General features: G+C 43.5%; 1 protein-coding gene and 1 long non-coding RNA gene across 8 annotated transcripts in view; one reads left to right on the top strand and one right to left on the bottom strand.

Annotated features, from left to right (window-relative positions):
* LOC138746732 (integrin beta-3-like) overlaps nt 1-15,914 on the bottom strand; it is a 207,418-nt gene that overhangs the window by 23,318 nt on the left and 168,186 nt on the right. For all 7 annotated transcript variants that reach the window (XM_069905068.1, XM_069905070.1, XM_069905071.1 and 4 more), the window contains 7 exons: nt 14,110-14,362; nt 13,089-13,251; nt 11,379-11,540; nt 9,885-9,980; nt 8,825-8,914; nt 7,867-8,001; nt 884-1,316 (listed from right to left, as the gene is read on the bottom strand). In XM_069905068.1, coding sequence (XP_069761169.1) covers nt 884-1,316; nt 7,867-8,001; nt 8,825-8,914; nt 9,885-9,980; nt 11,379-11,540; nt 13,089-13,251; nt 14,110-14,362 — 1,332 coding nt within the window. The remainder of the gene's footprint in view (nt 1-883; nt 1,317-7,866; nt 8,002-8,824; nt 8,915-9,884; nt 9,981-11,378; nt 11,541-13,088; nt 13,252-14,109; nt 14,363-15,914) is intronic.
* Nucleotides 8,452-15,052, top strand: LOC138746735 (uncharacterized). The gene is made up of 3 exons (XR_011347083.1): nt 8,452-8,760; nt 13,388-13,509; nt 14,119-15,052. It is a non-coding gene; the product is annotated as an uncharacterized lncRNA (long non-coding RNA).

Genomic DNA, 15,914 nt, shown 5'->3' with positions numbered 1-15,914 from the left:
AAATGCAGACCCCACCCCATCTCCCTCATTCCCTATCTCTAAGTCTACTTTCCTCCAATTCACCTCCCATTCCCTCTCCCTCTCTTTCTCTATCCCTCTGTCGCCTATCCTCCAGCTCTGCATTCACAAAATTCCCCCAATTAATTCTCACATTTTCTCTCCTGCCTTCTTATGCACGTCCACCTGCGGCCTCTTGGCTTTTGGCCTGTTCTTCTCCCCTACCCCTTCTTCCCTCCTCCCCATGGCTTTTTATTCAGATGCTCATACTTTGACGAAGGGCTCAGGCCCGAAACATTGGGTGACATATCTTCGCCTCCTCTGGACGCTGCGAGACCTGCTGAGTTTCTCCAGCACGGTTGGCATAGTGGATAGTGCAACACCTTTACAGTGCCAGCAATCGGGATCAGACCGGGATTCGAATCCCGCGCTGTCTGGAAGGAGTTTGTACATTCTCCCTGTGTCTGCGTGGGTTTTCCCGGGGTGGGGGGTTCCGGTTTCCTCCCACCATTTGACACGTACTGGGGGTGTAGGTTAATGGGGCATAAATTTGGCAGCACAAACCCGTCGGCCAAAATAGCCTGTTACTGCTCTGCATGTATAAATTTTAAAATTTTTAAAAATTGACTACAATCACAGCATCTACAGACTTGCTTGTTTCAGAAGTGATGACTTGCTGGATCTGATAACAGCTTTGAGTTGCATGTAAAAGGCATGTGTAAATGGGTTTAATTTTGAGTCAGGTGTGACTTGGCCAAGACCTCTGGCTTAGACATTGAATCCAGCATGAGGAAAAGAAACCAGATTTCCCAAGCAAGAGAAACCAGGTCCTCTTATGACAGCCATACACAGGGACTGCCCACGGCCACTGTATCATTCCACTCACCTGAGCACAATTTCCCCATGTAGTGCCCACAGGAGAAGTCATCACATTCGCAGAACTGGCCGGATATGATCCCGTAATTACTTCTGTGGCAGACGCACTGTCCGCAGATGCACTCGCCGCGGTTATTGCAGATGGGGTCTCCTTTCTTTGGCGAGCAGGTCTCCTGCAGGACCGTGGAGCCATCCCCTTCCTCGCATTCACAGTAAGGCCCAAAGCGGCCTGGGAGACACTTGCACACCCCGCACTCGAAGGTCCCATTGCCGTTAGTGCACAGTGTGCTGTTCTCCACTGCATTGCTCTCACACTCACAGCTGCAACTGAAGTTGACGGTGATCTCCAAAGCATCCTTAAACAAGATTGGTTTCAGCATGAAGGTCTTCACCTTCTCATCTTTCGGACACTCTCGAGCCTCCAGTTTCACCGTGAAATTCACCTGGAAGGGAGAAGAAGAAAGAATTTTGATGTATGTAAAGTTTGTGATTTGTATCCAATGAATTGCATTTAGAGGTGGTCAGTGCTGGTGAACTAAGTCAGTCAGCACCCACAAAATGATTAACCTTCTTTTTGAAGACATTGATTAAGGATAGATTAAGGAACTCCAGCATTTTGTAACAGCATCTGCAAACTTTCTCGTTCAACCTGCAATCATGAAGAAGGCTCTCCAGCAACTACACTTCATGAGGAGTTTGATGAATGCAAGAATGCCCACCATCACTTCGACTACATTCCCTCACATCCTGTCCCTTGCAATGATTACCTTCCCTACTTTCAATTTCTCCGTCTCCACCGCATCTGTTCCCAAGATGAGGGCTTCCAGTCCAGATCTTCCGAAATGTCTGCCTTTCTTCTACAAACGTAGCTCCCCTCCACCACTATCAACACAGCCCTCACCCGCATCTCCTCCATCTCCCACTCATCTGCCCTGGCCCCCTCTGCCCCCAGATGCAACCTACAACCCCACGAGCCTCCGCATCCAACAAATAATCCTTCAGAATTACCAGCACTTACAAGATCTCACGACAAGACACATCTTCCCCTCTTTGCCTTCTATAGGGACCGCACTCTCCGAGACTCCCTCGTACACTCATCCCTCCACACCAATTCTCACCCCCCCAGCACCTTCACCTACCAGACTTGCACCCACTCCTCCTCCCTCACCACAATCCGGGGCCCCAAATAGGCTTTTTAAGTGAAGCAACACTTCACTTGTGTATCCACAGGACTGATTTACTGCATCCGTTGCTCCTTTTGTGGCCTTCTCTACATTGGAGAGACTGGGCGCAGATTGGGAGATCACTTCACTGAGCACCTTCGCTCCATCCTCATCAGTGACAAAGACCTCCCAGTACCAACCTTTTCAGTTCTGTGTTCCACTCCCACACTCATGTCTGTCCTTAGCCTTGTGTACTGACCCACCAAATTAGGTAACCAACACCAATTTTCCATCTGGCTCTCTCTAACCAGATGGCATGAACATCGACTTCTCTGGTTTCTGCTAACCTACTCTCCTATTCCCCCCTTCCAGCTCTCCCCCTTCCCTCTCTATTCACCCAGCCATCCTTCCTCCCCTTGATCGCTGATTTCCCATTCCTCCCTTCTCCACCTATCACCTCCTGCCTTTGCAATCATGTTTCCCCCCCCGCCCCACTCTTTTGTTCAGACAGCTGCTGTCATTTTTCCATACCTTGAAGAAGGGTTCTCTCCCAAAATGTCAGTTATATATAATCACCTTTGGATATTGATTAACCTGCTGAGTTTCTATAGCATTGCATTTTTTAATTTGCGAGAGAGTTGGTTTGATTTTTACATGTTACATGGCATGGCATAAAAAGGGCAAGTTCGGTTACTATCCACTTAAATGGCAGAGCAAGCTCTGGAGATTGAATGGCTCCTTCCTCTTCCCATACTTTGACCTCCTGGCTGGAACCTAAACCTCCCTATCCATAGCTAGCCTCGGGTTATGGAAGCCTTGGTCTTAGAAACACAATATTACAACACAGTTCAGGTCTTTGGCCCACAATGTTGTGCTGATGTATATATATTATAAAAAATTCAACCCTTCCTCCCTCATAACCCTCTAATTTTCTTCCATCCATGTGCCTTTTGTAAGGTAAAACATCATGAGATGGGAATGTGTAGGGAGTTACCCTGTACAGGGCAGTAACAAGAAGGGGAGGTGTCCTTGTACTCCTGTTAGGTAAAACATCATGAGATGGGAATGTACAGGGCTGTAACAAGATGTGAATGCATCCTTGTACTTACAAGATAAGAGAGACATTGATGGATTGAGAGGCAGGAAGCTAGCAGGGAAAGGATAGCAACAGTTTTAGTCATTGGACAAGTAATGATATGATGATGTTCTAAGCATGTATCCAAGGGTATAAAAAAATCACCATTTTGCTGATAACGGCAGAATGCATTCTCCGACTAACATGTTTAGTCGCAAGTGTTACAATCCGGTAATAAAGAACAAAGAACCCTGATTTCGACTCAGTCTGGTGTTTGTCTCACTCATTCATGAACAAAGCAGACCTAACACTTTCTAGAATTCTCTTAAATGCCCCTAATGTTCCAGCCTGCACCACCACCCCTGGGAAAGCATTCCAGGCACCCACAACTTTCTGTGTAAAAATACTTACCCTTGATGTCTCCCCTAAACCTCCTCCCTCTATCTCTCAACACCAGTAGAACTTCGAATCATGCCTGAAACCCCTCCGCCTTTTCCTCAGCACTCAGAGGTACCAGTGAACCTTTGAAGGGCTCCAGCCTGAAAGGTCGATGTCCTTCTGGCTTTCCACGGATACTGCGTGACCTGCTGAGTTTCTCCCACACTTTTATGTGCTTCACAAGACCCCCAGCGTCTGGAATTTTATCCCCTTTCCCTCATCCTGGCCAACAGCTCCAGGACTCTTTCTCCCACAGATGGGTGAAGTGGATGTCATTGTCACTTGGAAGGAGGACGTCGGGAATACATAAGGGGGAAAGGAGCTGAAGGGGAACTTAATGCATGGAAGTAAGAAATGAATGAACCATTGTTCCATTTAATGAACCAATGAATAAATAATTGAAGCAAAGTTACAGCACAAACCTATTTGGCTGGTTCAGTTTTCCAAGAACTCTGGTATTAGTCAAGTAAAACGCCAAGCCCTGAGGCTAAACGAGGAGTTGGCACAGTAAGCATGAAGATATGTTGCTAATCCCAATGAAACAACGGAACATGCAAACTTCTTGCTGCCTTAAAATTACAACAATTCATTATCATCTCAAGTTCATGGACACTGTTTCAATTAACCTTGTCTTGCAAGCTCTGGAAATGTTGCAATTGTAACTGGAGCAATTCCCCATTGCAAAAGAGTTAAGACGTAAATGCATTTGTTATTGTCAATATGTGACATTTGAAGTGATTAGACTTTGAATTTCAGAATCAGTCCCATAGAACAGAGACCAATGCTGGGAATTGTACGTTTTTCCAAGGTTAGTCCAAAATTCAGTTAAGCCTATATTCCAAAGAGTTTATCATTGAAATTAATCCCCAGTTAAAACTCCTTACAAGTGACGTTTTAAAATAGGGGTAGATGCTTGGAAGATTTCACCCCTGGACCTAGATCCACATGAAAATAGATAAGATGAAGAAAGAGATGGAGAGGTGAAGGGAGAGAAAGCAGAACTGATAGAGACGGGGAAATTGGATAGGGTCCTGGAACGGCCAAATGCTGTCCCCGAACAGCTCGACATCAACTACTAGTCCAGTCAGTGTGAGGTTCATGATTTGGGGTGTTGCTGGTAAAGTTCCAGTGAGAATTGGAGATGAAAGAGGTCCGAAAGATGAAAGATAGGGTGGCTTAGCGGTTAGTGCAATGCTGTTAGAGCGCCAGCGATCGGGAACGGGGTTTGAATCCAGTGCTGTCTGTGAGGACTTTGTTCATTCTCCCAGTGTCTGAGTGGTTTTCCCCAGGGGCTCCGGTTTCCTCCCTCCCTTCAAAATGTACAAGGGTTTTGTAGGCCAACAGGGTGTAACTGGTGGCATGGGCTCATGGGGCTGGAAGAGCCTGTTACCATGCTCCATGTCTAAATTAAATTTTAAAAAATCTCCAGAAGGATTGAGCTGAAAAGTTTTGGTAATACAAAGTGCCACCTCACTCCAAGTCATTAATGGAATGATCTTAATGGTCTTGATAGATAACTGGTCAATTGTGACAATTACATTAATTCACTTAACATAATAACATAACATAACAATTACAGCACGGAAACAGGCCATTAGGCCCTTCTAGTCCGCACCGAACCAAACACCCCTTTCTAATCCCACCTCCTTGCACAATGCCCATAACCCTCCATCTTCTTCTCATCCATATACCTGTCCAACCTTTTCTTAAATAATACAATTGACTCCGCCGCCACTATTTCTCCCGGAAGCTCGTTCCACACCGCTACCACTCTCTGAGTCAAGAAGTTCCCCCTCATGTTACCTCTAAACCTCTGCCCCTTAATTCTTAACTCATGTCCTCTTGTTTTAAACTTTCCTCCTCTTAACGGAAATAGTCTATCCACATCCATTCTGTCTATCCCTTTCATAATCTTAAATACTTCTATCAAATCCCCTCTCAACCTTCTACGCTCCAAAGAATAAAGACCCAATCTGTCCAATCTCTCCCCATACTCCAGATGCTTAAACCCAGGCAACATTCTGGTAAACCTTCTCTGCACTCTCTCCACTCTGTTTATATCCTTCCTATAATTAGGCGACCAGAACTGCACACAGAACTCCAAATTAGGCCGCACCAACATCTTATACAATCTCAACATCACCTCCCAACTCCTATATTCCATGCAATGATTGATAAAGGCCAGCATACTAAAAGCCTTCTTCACCACCCTATTCACGTGAGTTTCTACCTTCAGGAAACGATGTACCGTCACTCCTAAATCTTTCTGCTCTTCTGTATTCCAAATGCTCTCCCATTTACCACATACGTCCTATTCTGATTCTTCTTACCAAAATGAAGCACCTCACACTTATCAGCATTAAATTCCATCTGCCATTTTTCAGCCCACTTTTCTAAGCAGCCCAAATCCCTCTGCAATCCTTGAAAACCTTCTTCATTATCCACTATTCCACCTATCTTAGTATCGTCTGCATATTTACGTATCCAATTCACCACCCCATCATCTAGATCATTAATGTATATAACGAACAACAATGGGCCCAATACAGATCCTTGAGGCACACCACTGGTCACCGGCCTCCAACCTGACAGACAATTATCCACTACCACTCTCTGGCCTCTCCCTTTCAGCCAATGTTCAATCCATTTGACTATCTCAAAATTTATACCTAAAGACTGCACCTTCCTAACTAACCTTCCATGTGGTACCTTATCGAAGGCCTTACTGAAGTCCATATAGACAACATCCACTGCGCTACCCTCATCCACATTCCTAGTCACCTCTTCAAAAAATTCAATCAGATTGGTCAAACATGACCTTCCTCCCAGAAATTCATGTTGAGTGCTCCTGATCAGACCCTGTCTATCCAGATGTTTATAAGTACTATCTCTAAGAATTTTCTCCATTAATTTACCTACCACAGACGTCAAACTTACAGGCCGATAGTTGCCAGGCTTCCTCCTTGAACCCTTTTTAAATAACGGAACCACATGCGCAATGCGCCAATCCTCCAGCACTATCCCCATATCTAATGACATTTGAAAAATTACCGCCAGAGCCTCTGCTATTTCCTCCTTCACTTCTCTCAATGTCCTGGGGAAGATCCCGTCTGGTCCCGGAGACTTATCCACCTTTATATTCTTCAAAAGCCTTAAAACTACACCTTTTGTAATCTCTATATTCCCCATATTTACCCAATTTGCTTTTTTTATCCCACATCTCCCAATATCCTTCTCCTTAGTGAATACCGAAGAAAAGAAACTGTTCAATATCTCCCCCATTTCTCTAGGTTCCACACACAGTTTTCCACTCTGATTTTCTAAGGGACCAATTTTGTCTCTAGCTTTCCTCTTACCATTAACATATTTGTAGAACTCTTTTGGATTAGTTTTCGCCCTGCTTGCCATAGTTTTCTCGTACCTTCTTTCAGCTTTCCTAATTCCTCTCTTAAGATTCCTCTTACATTCAATGTATCTTTCAAACATCTCCTTAACTCCATGCTTCTTATATCTAATGTACGCCTCCCTTTTTCTTCGAACCAAGTTTCCAATATTCCTTGAAAACCACGGCTCTCTCAAACCTTTTGCCCCTCCTTTTAACCTAACAGGAACATAAAGCTTTTGCACTCTCAAAATCTGATCTTTAAAAGACTTCCATCTCTCTACTACATCCTGCCCATAAAACAAATTGTCCCAATGCACACCCTGCAAGTCCTTCATCAGTATTTTCATACTTACATATTAATGATGTAAAAAAATGTAATGGAGATTCCGCACGGTGACAGGTCCATCAGGCCCATGAGTCCATGCGGCCCAAATACATCCATGTGACCAATTAACCTACTAATCCCTTGCCTCTTTGGAAAGTGGGAGGAAACTGGAGCACTTGGAGGAAACCCACACAGACAAGGGGAGAACATACAAACTCCCTACAGACACAGTCTGATTTGAACCCGAGTCGCTAGTGCTTTTCTCTCTCTGCATTGCACATTGTTTACATTTCTTTTGCAATGTCATGTATGTATTCTGACAATAAATCTGAACTTTGAACTTGGTAATAGCCATTGCACCAACCTTTACATTAGCTGTACCACCTAACTTGTCATGCAAATGTTTAGTCTATAATGAAGGAATGCATTCAAGGTGCAACCTGGCAGAACAAATTCCAGAGAGTGGTTTTTGTGATTCTGCATGTGACAACACATTAGTGTCACAGTGAAATATTTCTGCTTTGACCCAGACTTTGGACTTTGAACAAACCACAGGCAGGAAACTTGTGGCTAGCTCATCAAAACAGTAGGCCTTCACTGTACTTACTGTGTCTCCAATCTGAAGTCCTGTGCAAAACTTCTGTCCCAGAATAACTTCGTCATTCCCACAGATAGCATCGAATGAGACTGACAATTCTTTGGGCAGATTCAGAATTTCCAGTTCCACCTGGGAACGGATTTTCTAAAGATGAAAAAAAGAGCATGCAGTTTCATATAAAATGTGTTTTGCTCTTAACTGCATTCTAATAGTGCCCAGTTATCAGTTTTGTTAATATTGCTTGACAAATGGCTGCCTGGTCTGAGGTATTTTGACCAATGAGTGCCAGGTCTGGAATGTTAACCAATGGCTGTCTGTTCTGAGGCACTTTGACCAATGTCTACCTCCTCTTAGGCATTTTGGTTGACTGGCCTGAGGCATTTGGACCAATGGCTGCCTGGCCTGAGGCACTGACCAATGGTTGTCTGGCCTGAGGCATTTGGACCAATGGTTGCCTGGCCTGAGGCACTTGGACCAATGGCTGCCTGGCCTGAGGCACTTTGACCAATGGCTGTCTGGCCTGAGGCACTTTGATCAATGGGTCTGCTATGACCAATGACTGCAGAAGGATTTTGACTGCTTTGTGACACTGAGACTTGTTTGTCATTCTCTGGACAGTACTCCTATCCTATGAGGGCTTAGCCTCTAGTTTCTTAGTCTGTAGTTCTCTGGCCTTCAGCTTCTTCACATGTAATTTCCTAACCCACCTTTCCCAGCCTTGCTTTTCCTTGACTTATTCCCTTCCCCTTTCAAGAGTACAACGTTCAACACCCTTCAGTCCTAGGTGACAATTCTTCCCATTTCCCCAATGAACGAAGAGAAAGTGAAGCTAAATTTGTACCTGGTGCGGAGTTCAGAAGTGGCAAGAGTAGAATACTAGAACCAGAGCCATATCTCCTCAAGGTAATGACACCACCATTTTGAACATCTCTCCCTGAATTGTTCATGCGACTGACTCCAAACTTACCTCATACGCATCTATAATGAGTTCCAGGACATTGCTTGAATCCTTGTAAACTGTTCCAACAGTTGTACCAGGAATCATCCTACTGTAATTCTGTGGGGGCAGAAAGATTAGAAAATAAATGACCCAGTTAATCTGAAACTTTAAACCCACTGACTATTGATTTAGTTGTTCACTTCAAGCCTTCATCACTGGAACAAGTGAAGACTTCTTTGGATTTGCTCTCCAATCACCAAGTTGTCTCCTCGATACATTGTCTGATTTCAGATCAGACACTATTTATTGCCATGTAATAAAACAGAAATGTAATATTACATGAAATTGCCTTTAGTCTGCCATAAGGCTGAAACGATTTGCCATTAACATTGCCCAGTGCCTCTTACAGTCAACGAAAGAGAATCAAAAGAGAGTTCCCTCCCCCAGAGTCACTAAGTGCTTTAAAAAAAAAATTAGACATATACAGCACAGTAACAGGCCATTTGGCCCATGAGCCCATGCTGCCCAACTTACACCCCATTAGCCTACACCCTATGTGTGTCCTTAAGCCGCAAAGCCCCTTGCTGGTCCACTATTGTGGTCACTGACCTTGTGGTCATCTCCCCTGTTCTCCTTCTCAACGGGGGCGTACCTGACCTAGACCACTTCTCGCCTGGAGTCTGCCATGTGTGGCAGCGCCTGACGCAGGTGTCACCATCTTGGGCAGAGCCCCCTGGGGAAAACCCACGCAGACACGGGGAGAATGTATAAACTCCTTACAGACAGTGCGGGATTTGAACCCAGGTCCGGTCCCAATCACTGACTGCTACACCAACCTTGCCATTTTTTGTGAAGCAGGGTAAACACATGAAAAAGTGAACATTGAACAATTTACAAATTGGGTTTGATAGCATTCCTTGTGATTTGAAGTTCAGTTCAGTGTCAGCTCCTGCTCTGATTTATAAGCCTTGCTTCCCTTGGTCGGAGGTCAGGTTCTGAATCAATTCACAGGGCTGGCAGTGCAGTGGGTGTTGACTGGAGATGCTGGTTCCTGCTTGTATCAGCCTCCTTCACCTCCAGAGTTTACCTTGTATATTTCAGTGAGTTCTGCAGTTACTGCGAAGATGAGGTTGATGTTATTCTCTGTGAGTTTTTCAGTCACGAGGGCAAGAGATGGGTAATCCTGAAAAATAAAAATGAAAACAGAAGGAAACTACTCTATGGCCTTGAAATCCAGGCTGAATTAAAATTGGACTAAAACAGGAATAATTTTACTTTAATCTTAATCTCAACCCTGGAGTAACTGACGTGCTGGAAATAGTTTAGGTAGCATCTACGGCAGGAGAAACAGAGCTAATAATCTTTCAAGTCGGAGATCCTTTGCTGGAACTGCTCATTGTTTCCAGAATTTTCCGTTCTTAACTTTTCAATTTTATTTATTGTTGAGAACCAGGAGACCTGTTTCCACCCCCCCCCCCCCCCCCCCACCCCAGCACCTCACTCCAGTCAAAGAGCAAAATCCCAGAAAGAATAAAGAAAGATTTTTGGACTCCTTGATCCATGTGCAGTTGGCAGACACTGACCTGTGGATTCTTAGATTTATAGTTACACAGCCACAGAAACAGTCCTTTCGCCCCAAATCGTCCACGCCAAACAAGTTGCTCATCTATGCTAACTCATTCTTTAAAAAATTACCTTTTGGACTCCCTGTTTTCCACGATTGGTTTTATACCGGACCACCAACTGATTCATACTGATTTTTATCCTTGCATGCTGTAGTACCCATGGACCCAGTCCGGAGTATATATTATGAAAGGTTAAAAATGGCTGAGTCCAAAGTGTTAATAATATAGCACAGTAAAAGGATCTTCCAGTCCATGAAACCCATGCAGCCCAATTACAACCAATTAACCTACCGATCGCTTCGCCACCAACATTTTGGAGGGTGGGAAGAAACCAGAGCCCCTGGAGAAAACCATACACGTCATGGGGAGAACGTATGGAGAGTGATGGATTCAAACCTGGGTTGCTCGCACTGCAATAGTATTGCATTAACCCAGAGGTTCTCAACCTTTTTCTTTTCACTCACATACCACCTTACGTAATCCCTTACTAACCACAGAGCACCACTGCACTAATCGCTATGCTAACCACGCTGCCCTAGCTCTTAAATTGTTCCTATCCATGCACCATCCAAATGCCTTCTAAAGGTTGAAATTGAACCTGCCTCTGCCTCCTCCTCTGGCTGCTTGCTCTATATACACATCACCCTCTGTCTGGAAAACTCAGATACTCTTTAGATCTTTCTCCTCCCACCTTAAAACTATACCTTCTAGTATTTGACTCCTCCTCCCTGGGATTCTGTGACTATCTCACTTATCTTTGCTCCTCCAAATTTTGGAAACCTCCATCAGGTTTAATCGCTCCAGGAATAATAGCTCCATCCTTTCCAATCTCTCCTTGAAACTCCAATCTTCAAACAATCTGCTCGGCACCCCCTGCAATGACTGGATGAACGGGGTTCAGAGGACCTGCCGCAAGCGGAGCACACCACCAGAAGCACGACCCTCGGCCAACGTACCAGAACAGCTGAGGCGTTGTACTCATTATTCTGACCTATGTGGCAATGCCCGTCATTGGGGTTGATGATGCCAGCCAGCCTTCCATCCAGAGCCAAGTGCGAGGTGGCATCAGTGACAAGGACCAGCATGTGGGTGGCCTCTTGACGCCAACCAATCTCCTCCTGTGGCAAAGAAGAGCTTCATTAGAGCTTGACAAAGGAGTGCTCAGACTCAGAAATAAAAGTAAACACACTCTCACTGCTTCAGGAGATTCTGGATCACTTGTCGCTCATAGAGTCAAGTGTTTAACAGCAAAAAAATTTGGTTTTAGTAAGTCAGGTCTTTGTGATCAGGTTTCTGGTACTTTTTTACATGCTGTTTGGTTGTGTGATCGGTTACAATTTTGGAAAGGTATTCAATCTGTATTTAATAATCTATATAATCTTCATATTGTATTAGACCCTGATATATTTTTATTAGGGAATATGCAACCGTTGATTGATTTAAAATTAGATAATTACCAGATCTCTTTTATTTACTTAGCGGTGGCAGTGGCCAAGAAATGTATAGCGATTACTTGGAAGAATCGAAATGTATTGTCTTTAGATAGGTGGTATTCAGAGATGAAGTTTTGTTTGGTTATGGAAAGAATATCTTTTTCTATACAAGATAAGATGTCTTTTTGTGAGTTAAAGGGGACCCCATTTATTGATTATATACAATTTAAATAAGTTTGAATTAATCATTTTTTTTCTTTTAAAAAACTTTTTTTTATTATATATTTTTTCTATATATTTTTTTCTTTCTTTTTTTAGTTTTTTTTATTATTAGCTTTTTTTTGTTTAAGTTCTTTTTGTTTTTGTTTTTTCATATATATTCTTATATAATAAAAAATTTTTGGATTAATAATTAATACTTAATTATTTTTTGTTTTGTTTTTTTATATATATCGATCTTTTTTTAAAGATATATTTTTAATTTTTTAAAATTATACTAATAGTATTAATTCTTCACTCTTTATCGAGGGGGTGGGGAGGGGGGGTTAGGGGTTAAAAATCATTTTTTTTAAATCTTAGTTTTTAGTTGTTAGGGGGAGATGCTGGTATTGTATTAACTATGTTACTTTGTACTTGTATTACTTTATTTTGTATTTTTTCTGTACGTGAATTACTTACTTTCTTCATATGTTAAAATTAATAAATAAAGTTTCAAAAAAAAAGTGTTTAACAGCACACAGATGAGCCCCTTCAATGAAACTTGTCTCACGATGCCCTCTGGTAGGTAAGACCAGAACTAGGGGACATAGCCTCAAGATTTGGGTGTAGATGCAAGGATGGAGGAGGTGTTTCACCCAGAGGGTTGAAGCCATAGAGACTTCTTCATTGAATGCATGTTGGACACAGACACATTTTTGAAGAAATAGGGGTATTAGGGGTTATGGGCTATAGGGCAGGTAAGTGGAGCTGTGTCCACGGCTAGATATTATTGATGATAATAAGTTTATTGTCGTACACATTGTACAATGTATATGAGTCTATACCTACAAACAGGAATGTGGAAAATCAGGCAGATGCCAGAATAAGAAGAGAGAACAGGGAGGAAGGGATGGGGCAGGCCACGGGGTAACATAATATTGGGATGGTAGAATAGGAAGAAGATGAGAAGTGCTGGGGGAGAGGTCTAAGCTGTGCCTGTGCTCCTGTAGATGAGGATAATCTCACTTTTCTCACCTTGCACACTGAGACCTGGAGGACAGCATCCATTCCACCTTCAGGAGTATCACGATTACGCGAAACCTTCTGTTTGATCACTTCCTCATTGAACCTGTTCACCTCTTCTGTCAGTTTCAGCACATTTTTAAATCCAAACACAGGAATGCAGACAGTATTCATGCTAGGAAACAAAATCATCGTCATCCTGGTGAGCATTGGGAATGATCACGATGTCAGCTCTGAATCGTAGTGAGTGGAGGAGGTCTTTTGCCTTAATCTGCTCTTTGATAATTCTCTCCTCCTCTCTTTCCTGACAGCTCTGTAAACGTGTTTTTTAAGCAACCAGTGAATTACCGGATGGATTTAGTGAGTCAGGTAGCATCCGAGGGGAGAGCGGTCAGTCCGTGTTTCAGGCCGGGACCTTTTCTTGCAACTAAAGGTAAAAGGAGGCAATGTTTTTTATATATATATATATATATATATATATATATATATACACATACATACATGAGGGGGAAAAGTAGCTGGAGGGCAGGGGGAAGAGGTGATGGGCTGTTGGACAGAAGGTGAAGAGACTATTGAGGGTGGGGGGAAAGGTTAGAAGGAAAAGCAAGAGCAGTAGCAGGAAACAAAGACAAGGAAACAGTGGAACCAAGGCAGTGGTGGGTGCTACCTCCAACTCCAATCATCAGTGTTTATACCAATGGGGGTGGGGGGTGGGGTGGGGTGGGGGGTGTTACTGCATTTAATAAGATTGGTGTTGCAGCCAGTTCTGGATCTCCTGTCCAGATACGCGAGTTCGAGTTCCACCTGGGGAGATGAGGAATTATTTTTGGACAGTTGATGGAGGGGTTCTAGGACTCACTAAGTGAAATACAGGGAACCCCCACCAAGCAGTGAGCTTGGTTGGAGAACTCTTTCCTTAACTATGGTCCCCATGTCGTTGTAAACTTTGCACATATCTCCAAAACATTTCAATAACTCCAGAGTGCTTTAATGAGTCCGCGATTTACATAAATACTAATTTTTCTTTCCTTACTGCACACAGGGGTTTTTGATTTCATCCTCTGTTGCCATATAAATGTATGGAGAGACAGGCTTATCCACAAAAGCTCCAAAGCCCAGTTGCAGGTTGCTAGTTTTCTTGGCCATTTCCATGGCCACCTTTGTGCCAAGTTGCTGGATGTTTTCCAAATCATCCTTCATGGAGAATGAGAGATCCATCAAGTAGTAGATGTCGACGGGATAGTCTTCGACCTGACGTGCCTGCACAGTGAAAGACCTGGATTCCCCTACAAGGAGTAATGAAAGAGAAGATGCCGTCAATCTCCCCGACATGTAGTCACCCAGGCATTCTTTAGCCACACCTGCTGTTGATGGTTGGTAAAGTTTTTGGGAGTCATTATCTTGGAGGATCTTTCTTGGACCCAACATACTCAAGGTATTGTGAAGAAAGCAAACCAGCACCTTTACTTCTTCAAGAGTTTATGGAGGTTTGGTACAAGTTCAGAAACCCTGGGAAAATTTCTACAGATGTGGTGGGAGGTGTGCTGACCAGCTGCATCATATTGGGACCCCAAAACCCCTGAATGTAAAGCCCTGTAAAAGGTAGTGGACACAGCCCAGAACACACAGGCAAAACCCAACCCATCATCAAGAACATCTATAGGGAACACTGCCATTGGAGAGTAGCAGCAATCATCAAAGATCCACTCCACCCATGTTAGGTCTGCTTTGTTCATGAATGAGTGAGACAAACACCAGGCTGAGTCGAAATCAGGGTTCTTTGTTCTTTATTACCGGATTGTAACACTTGCGACTAACAAAGTTAGTCGGAGAATGCATTCTGCCGTTATCAGCAAAATGGTGATTTTTTATACCCTTGGATACGTGCTTAGAACATCATCATATCATTACTTGTCCAATGACTAAAACTGTTGCTATCCTTTCCCTGCTAGCTTCCTGCCTCTCAATCCATCAATGTCTCTCTTATCTTGTAAGTACAAGGATGCATTTACATCTTGTTACAGCCCTGTACATTCCCATCTCATGATGTTTTACCTAACAGGAGTACAAGGACACCTCCCCTTCTTGTTACTGCCCTGTACAGGGTAACTCCCTACACATTCCCATCTCATGATGTTTTACCTTACAAAAGGCACACGCTCTGTTCTCACTGCTTGTTTTGTGGTGGCATTATTGGTGGAGATATTGCTATAAGTTAAAATTTGAAAATATGTCAGTGCAAAAGAAGAGAAGGTGAGGTAGAGTCGGTGGTTCAGTGTCCATTCAGAAATCTGATGGCGGGGGGAAGAAGCTGCTTTTTGTATTGTTGGGTATGATCCAGGTGCTCCAGCTATAGCTCATCTCCCAATGATGTTCAAGCTGATTGGTTCATTCTCCACTATAAATTTCCCCTAGCAAGCAGAATCTGGGGGGAGGGGGTTTGTTTTCAGGAGGCATGAAGAGCAGTGACACTTTGTGAGCTGCCTCTTACAGATCCTTTAATTAGCGTAATGGAGTCATACAGCATAGAAACAGATGCTTCAGCACCAGCTACCCACGCTGACCAAAACATCCCACCCACACTCGTCCCACCTTCCTGTATTTGGTCCATATCCCTCTCAACCTATCCTATCCATATAGCCATTCATATGTTTCTAAACATTGGACGAGTACCTGCTTCAACCACTTTCTCTGGTGGCTTGTTCCATACCCTCTGGTTATCGTCCCTTCACCTTAAACCTAACTGGATCTCAGTTCCCCAACTCCAGGCAAATGACTCTGTGCATTCATCTGATCTAATCTTTTCCTGTTCATACATGCATTATAATCATTCTCCCC

Source organism: Narcine bancroftii, chromosome 12 (assembly GCF_036971445.1).
Source record: "Narcine bancroftii isolate sNarBan1 chromosome 12, sNarBan1.hap1, whole genome shotgun sequence".
In the NCBI taxonomy this organism is placed as follows: Eukaryota; Metazoa; Chordata; class Chondrichthyes; order Torpediniformes; family Narcinidae; genus Narcine; species Narcine bancroftii.
Note: the sequence above shows the minus strand (reverse complement) of the source record. Positions and strands in the feature narration are given on the sequence as shown.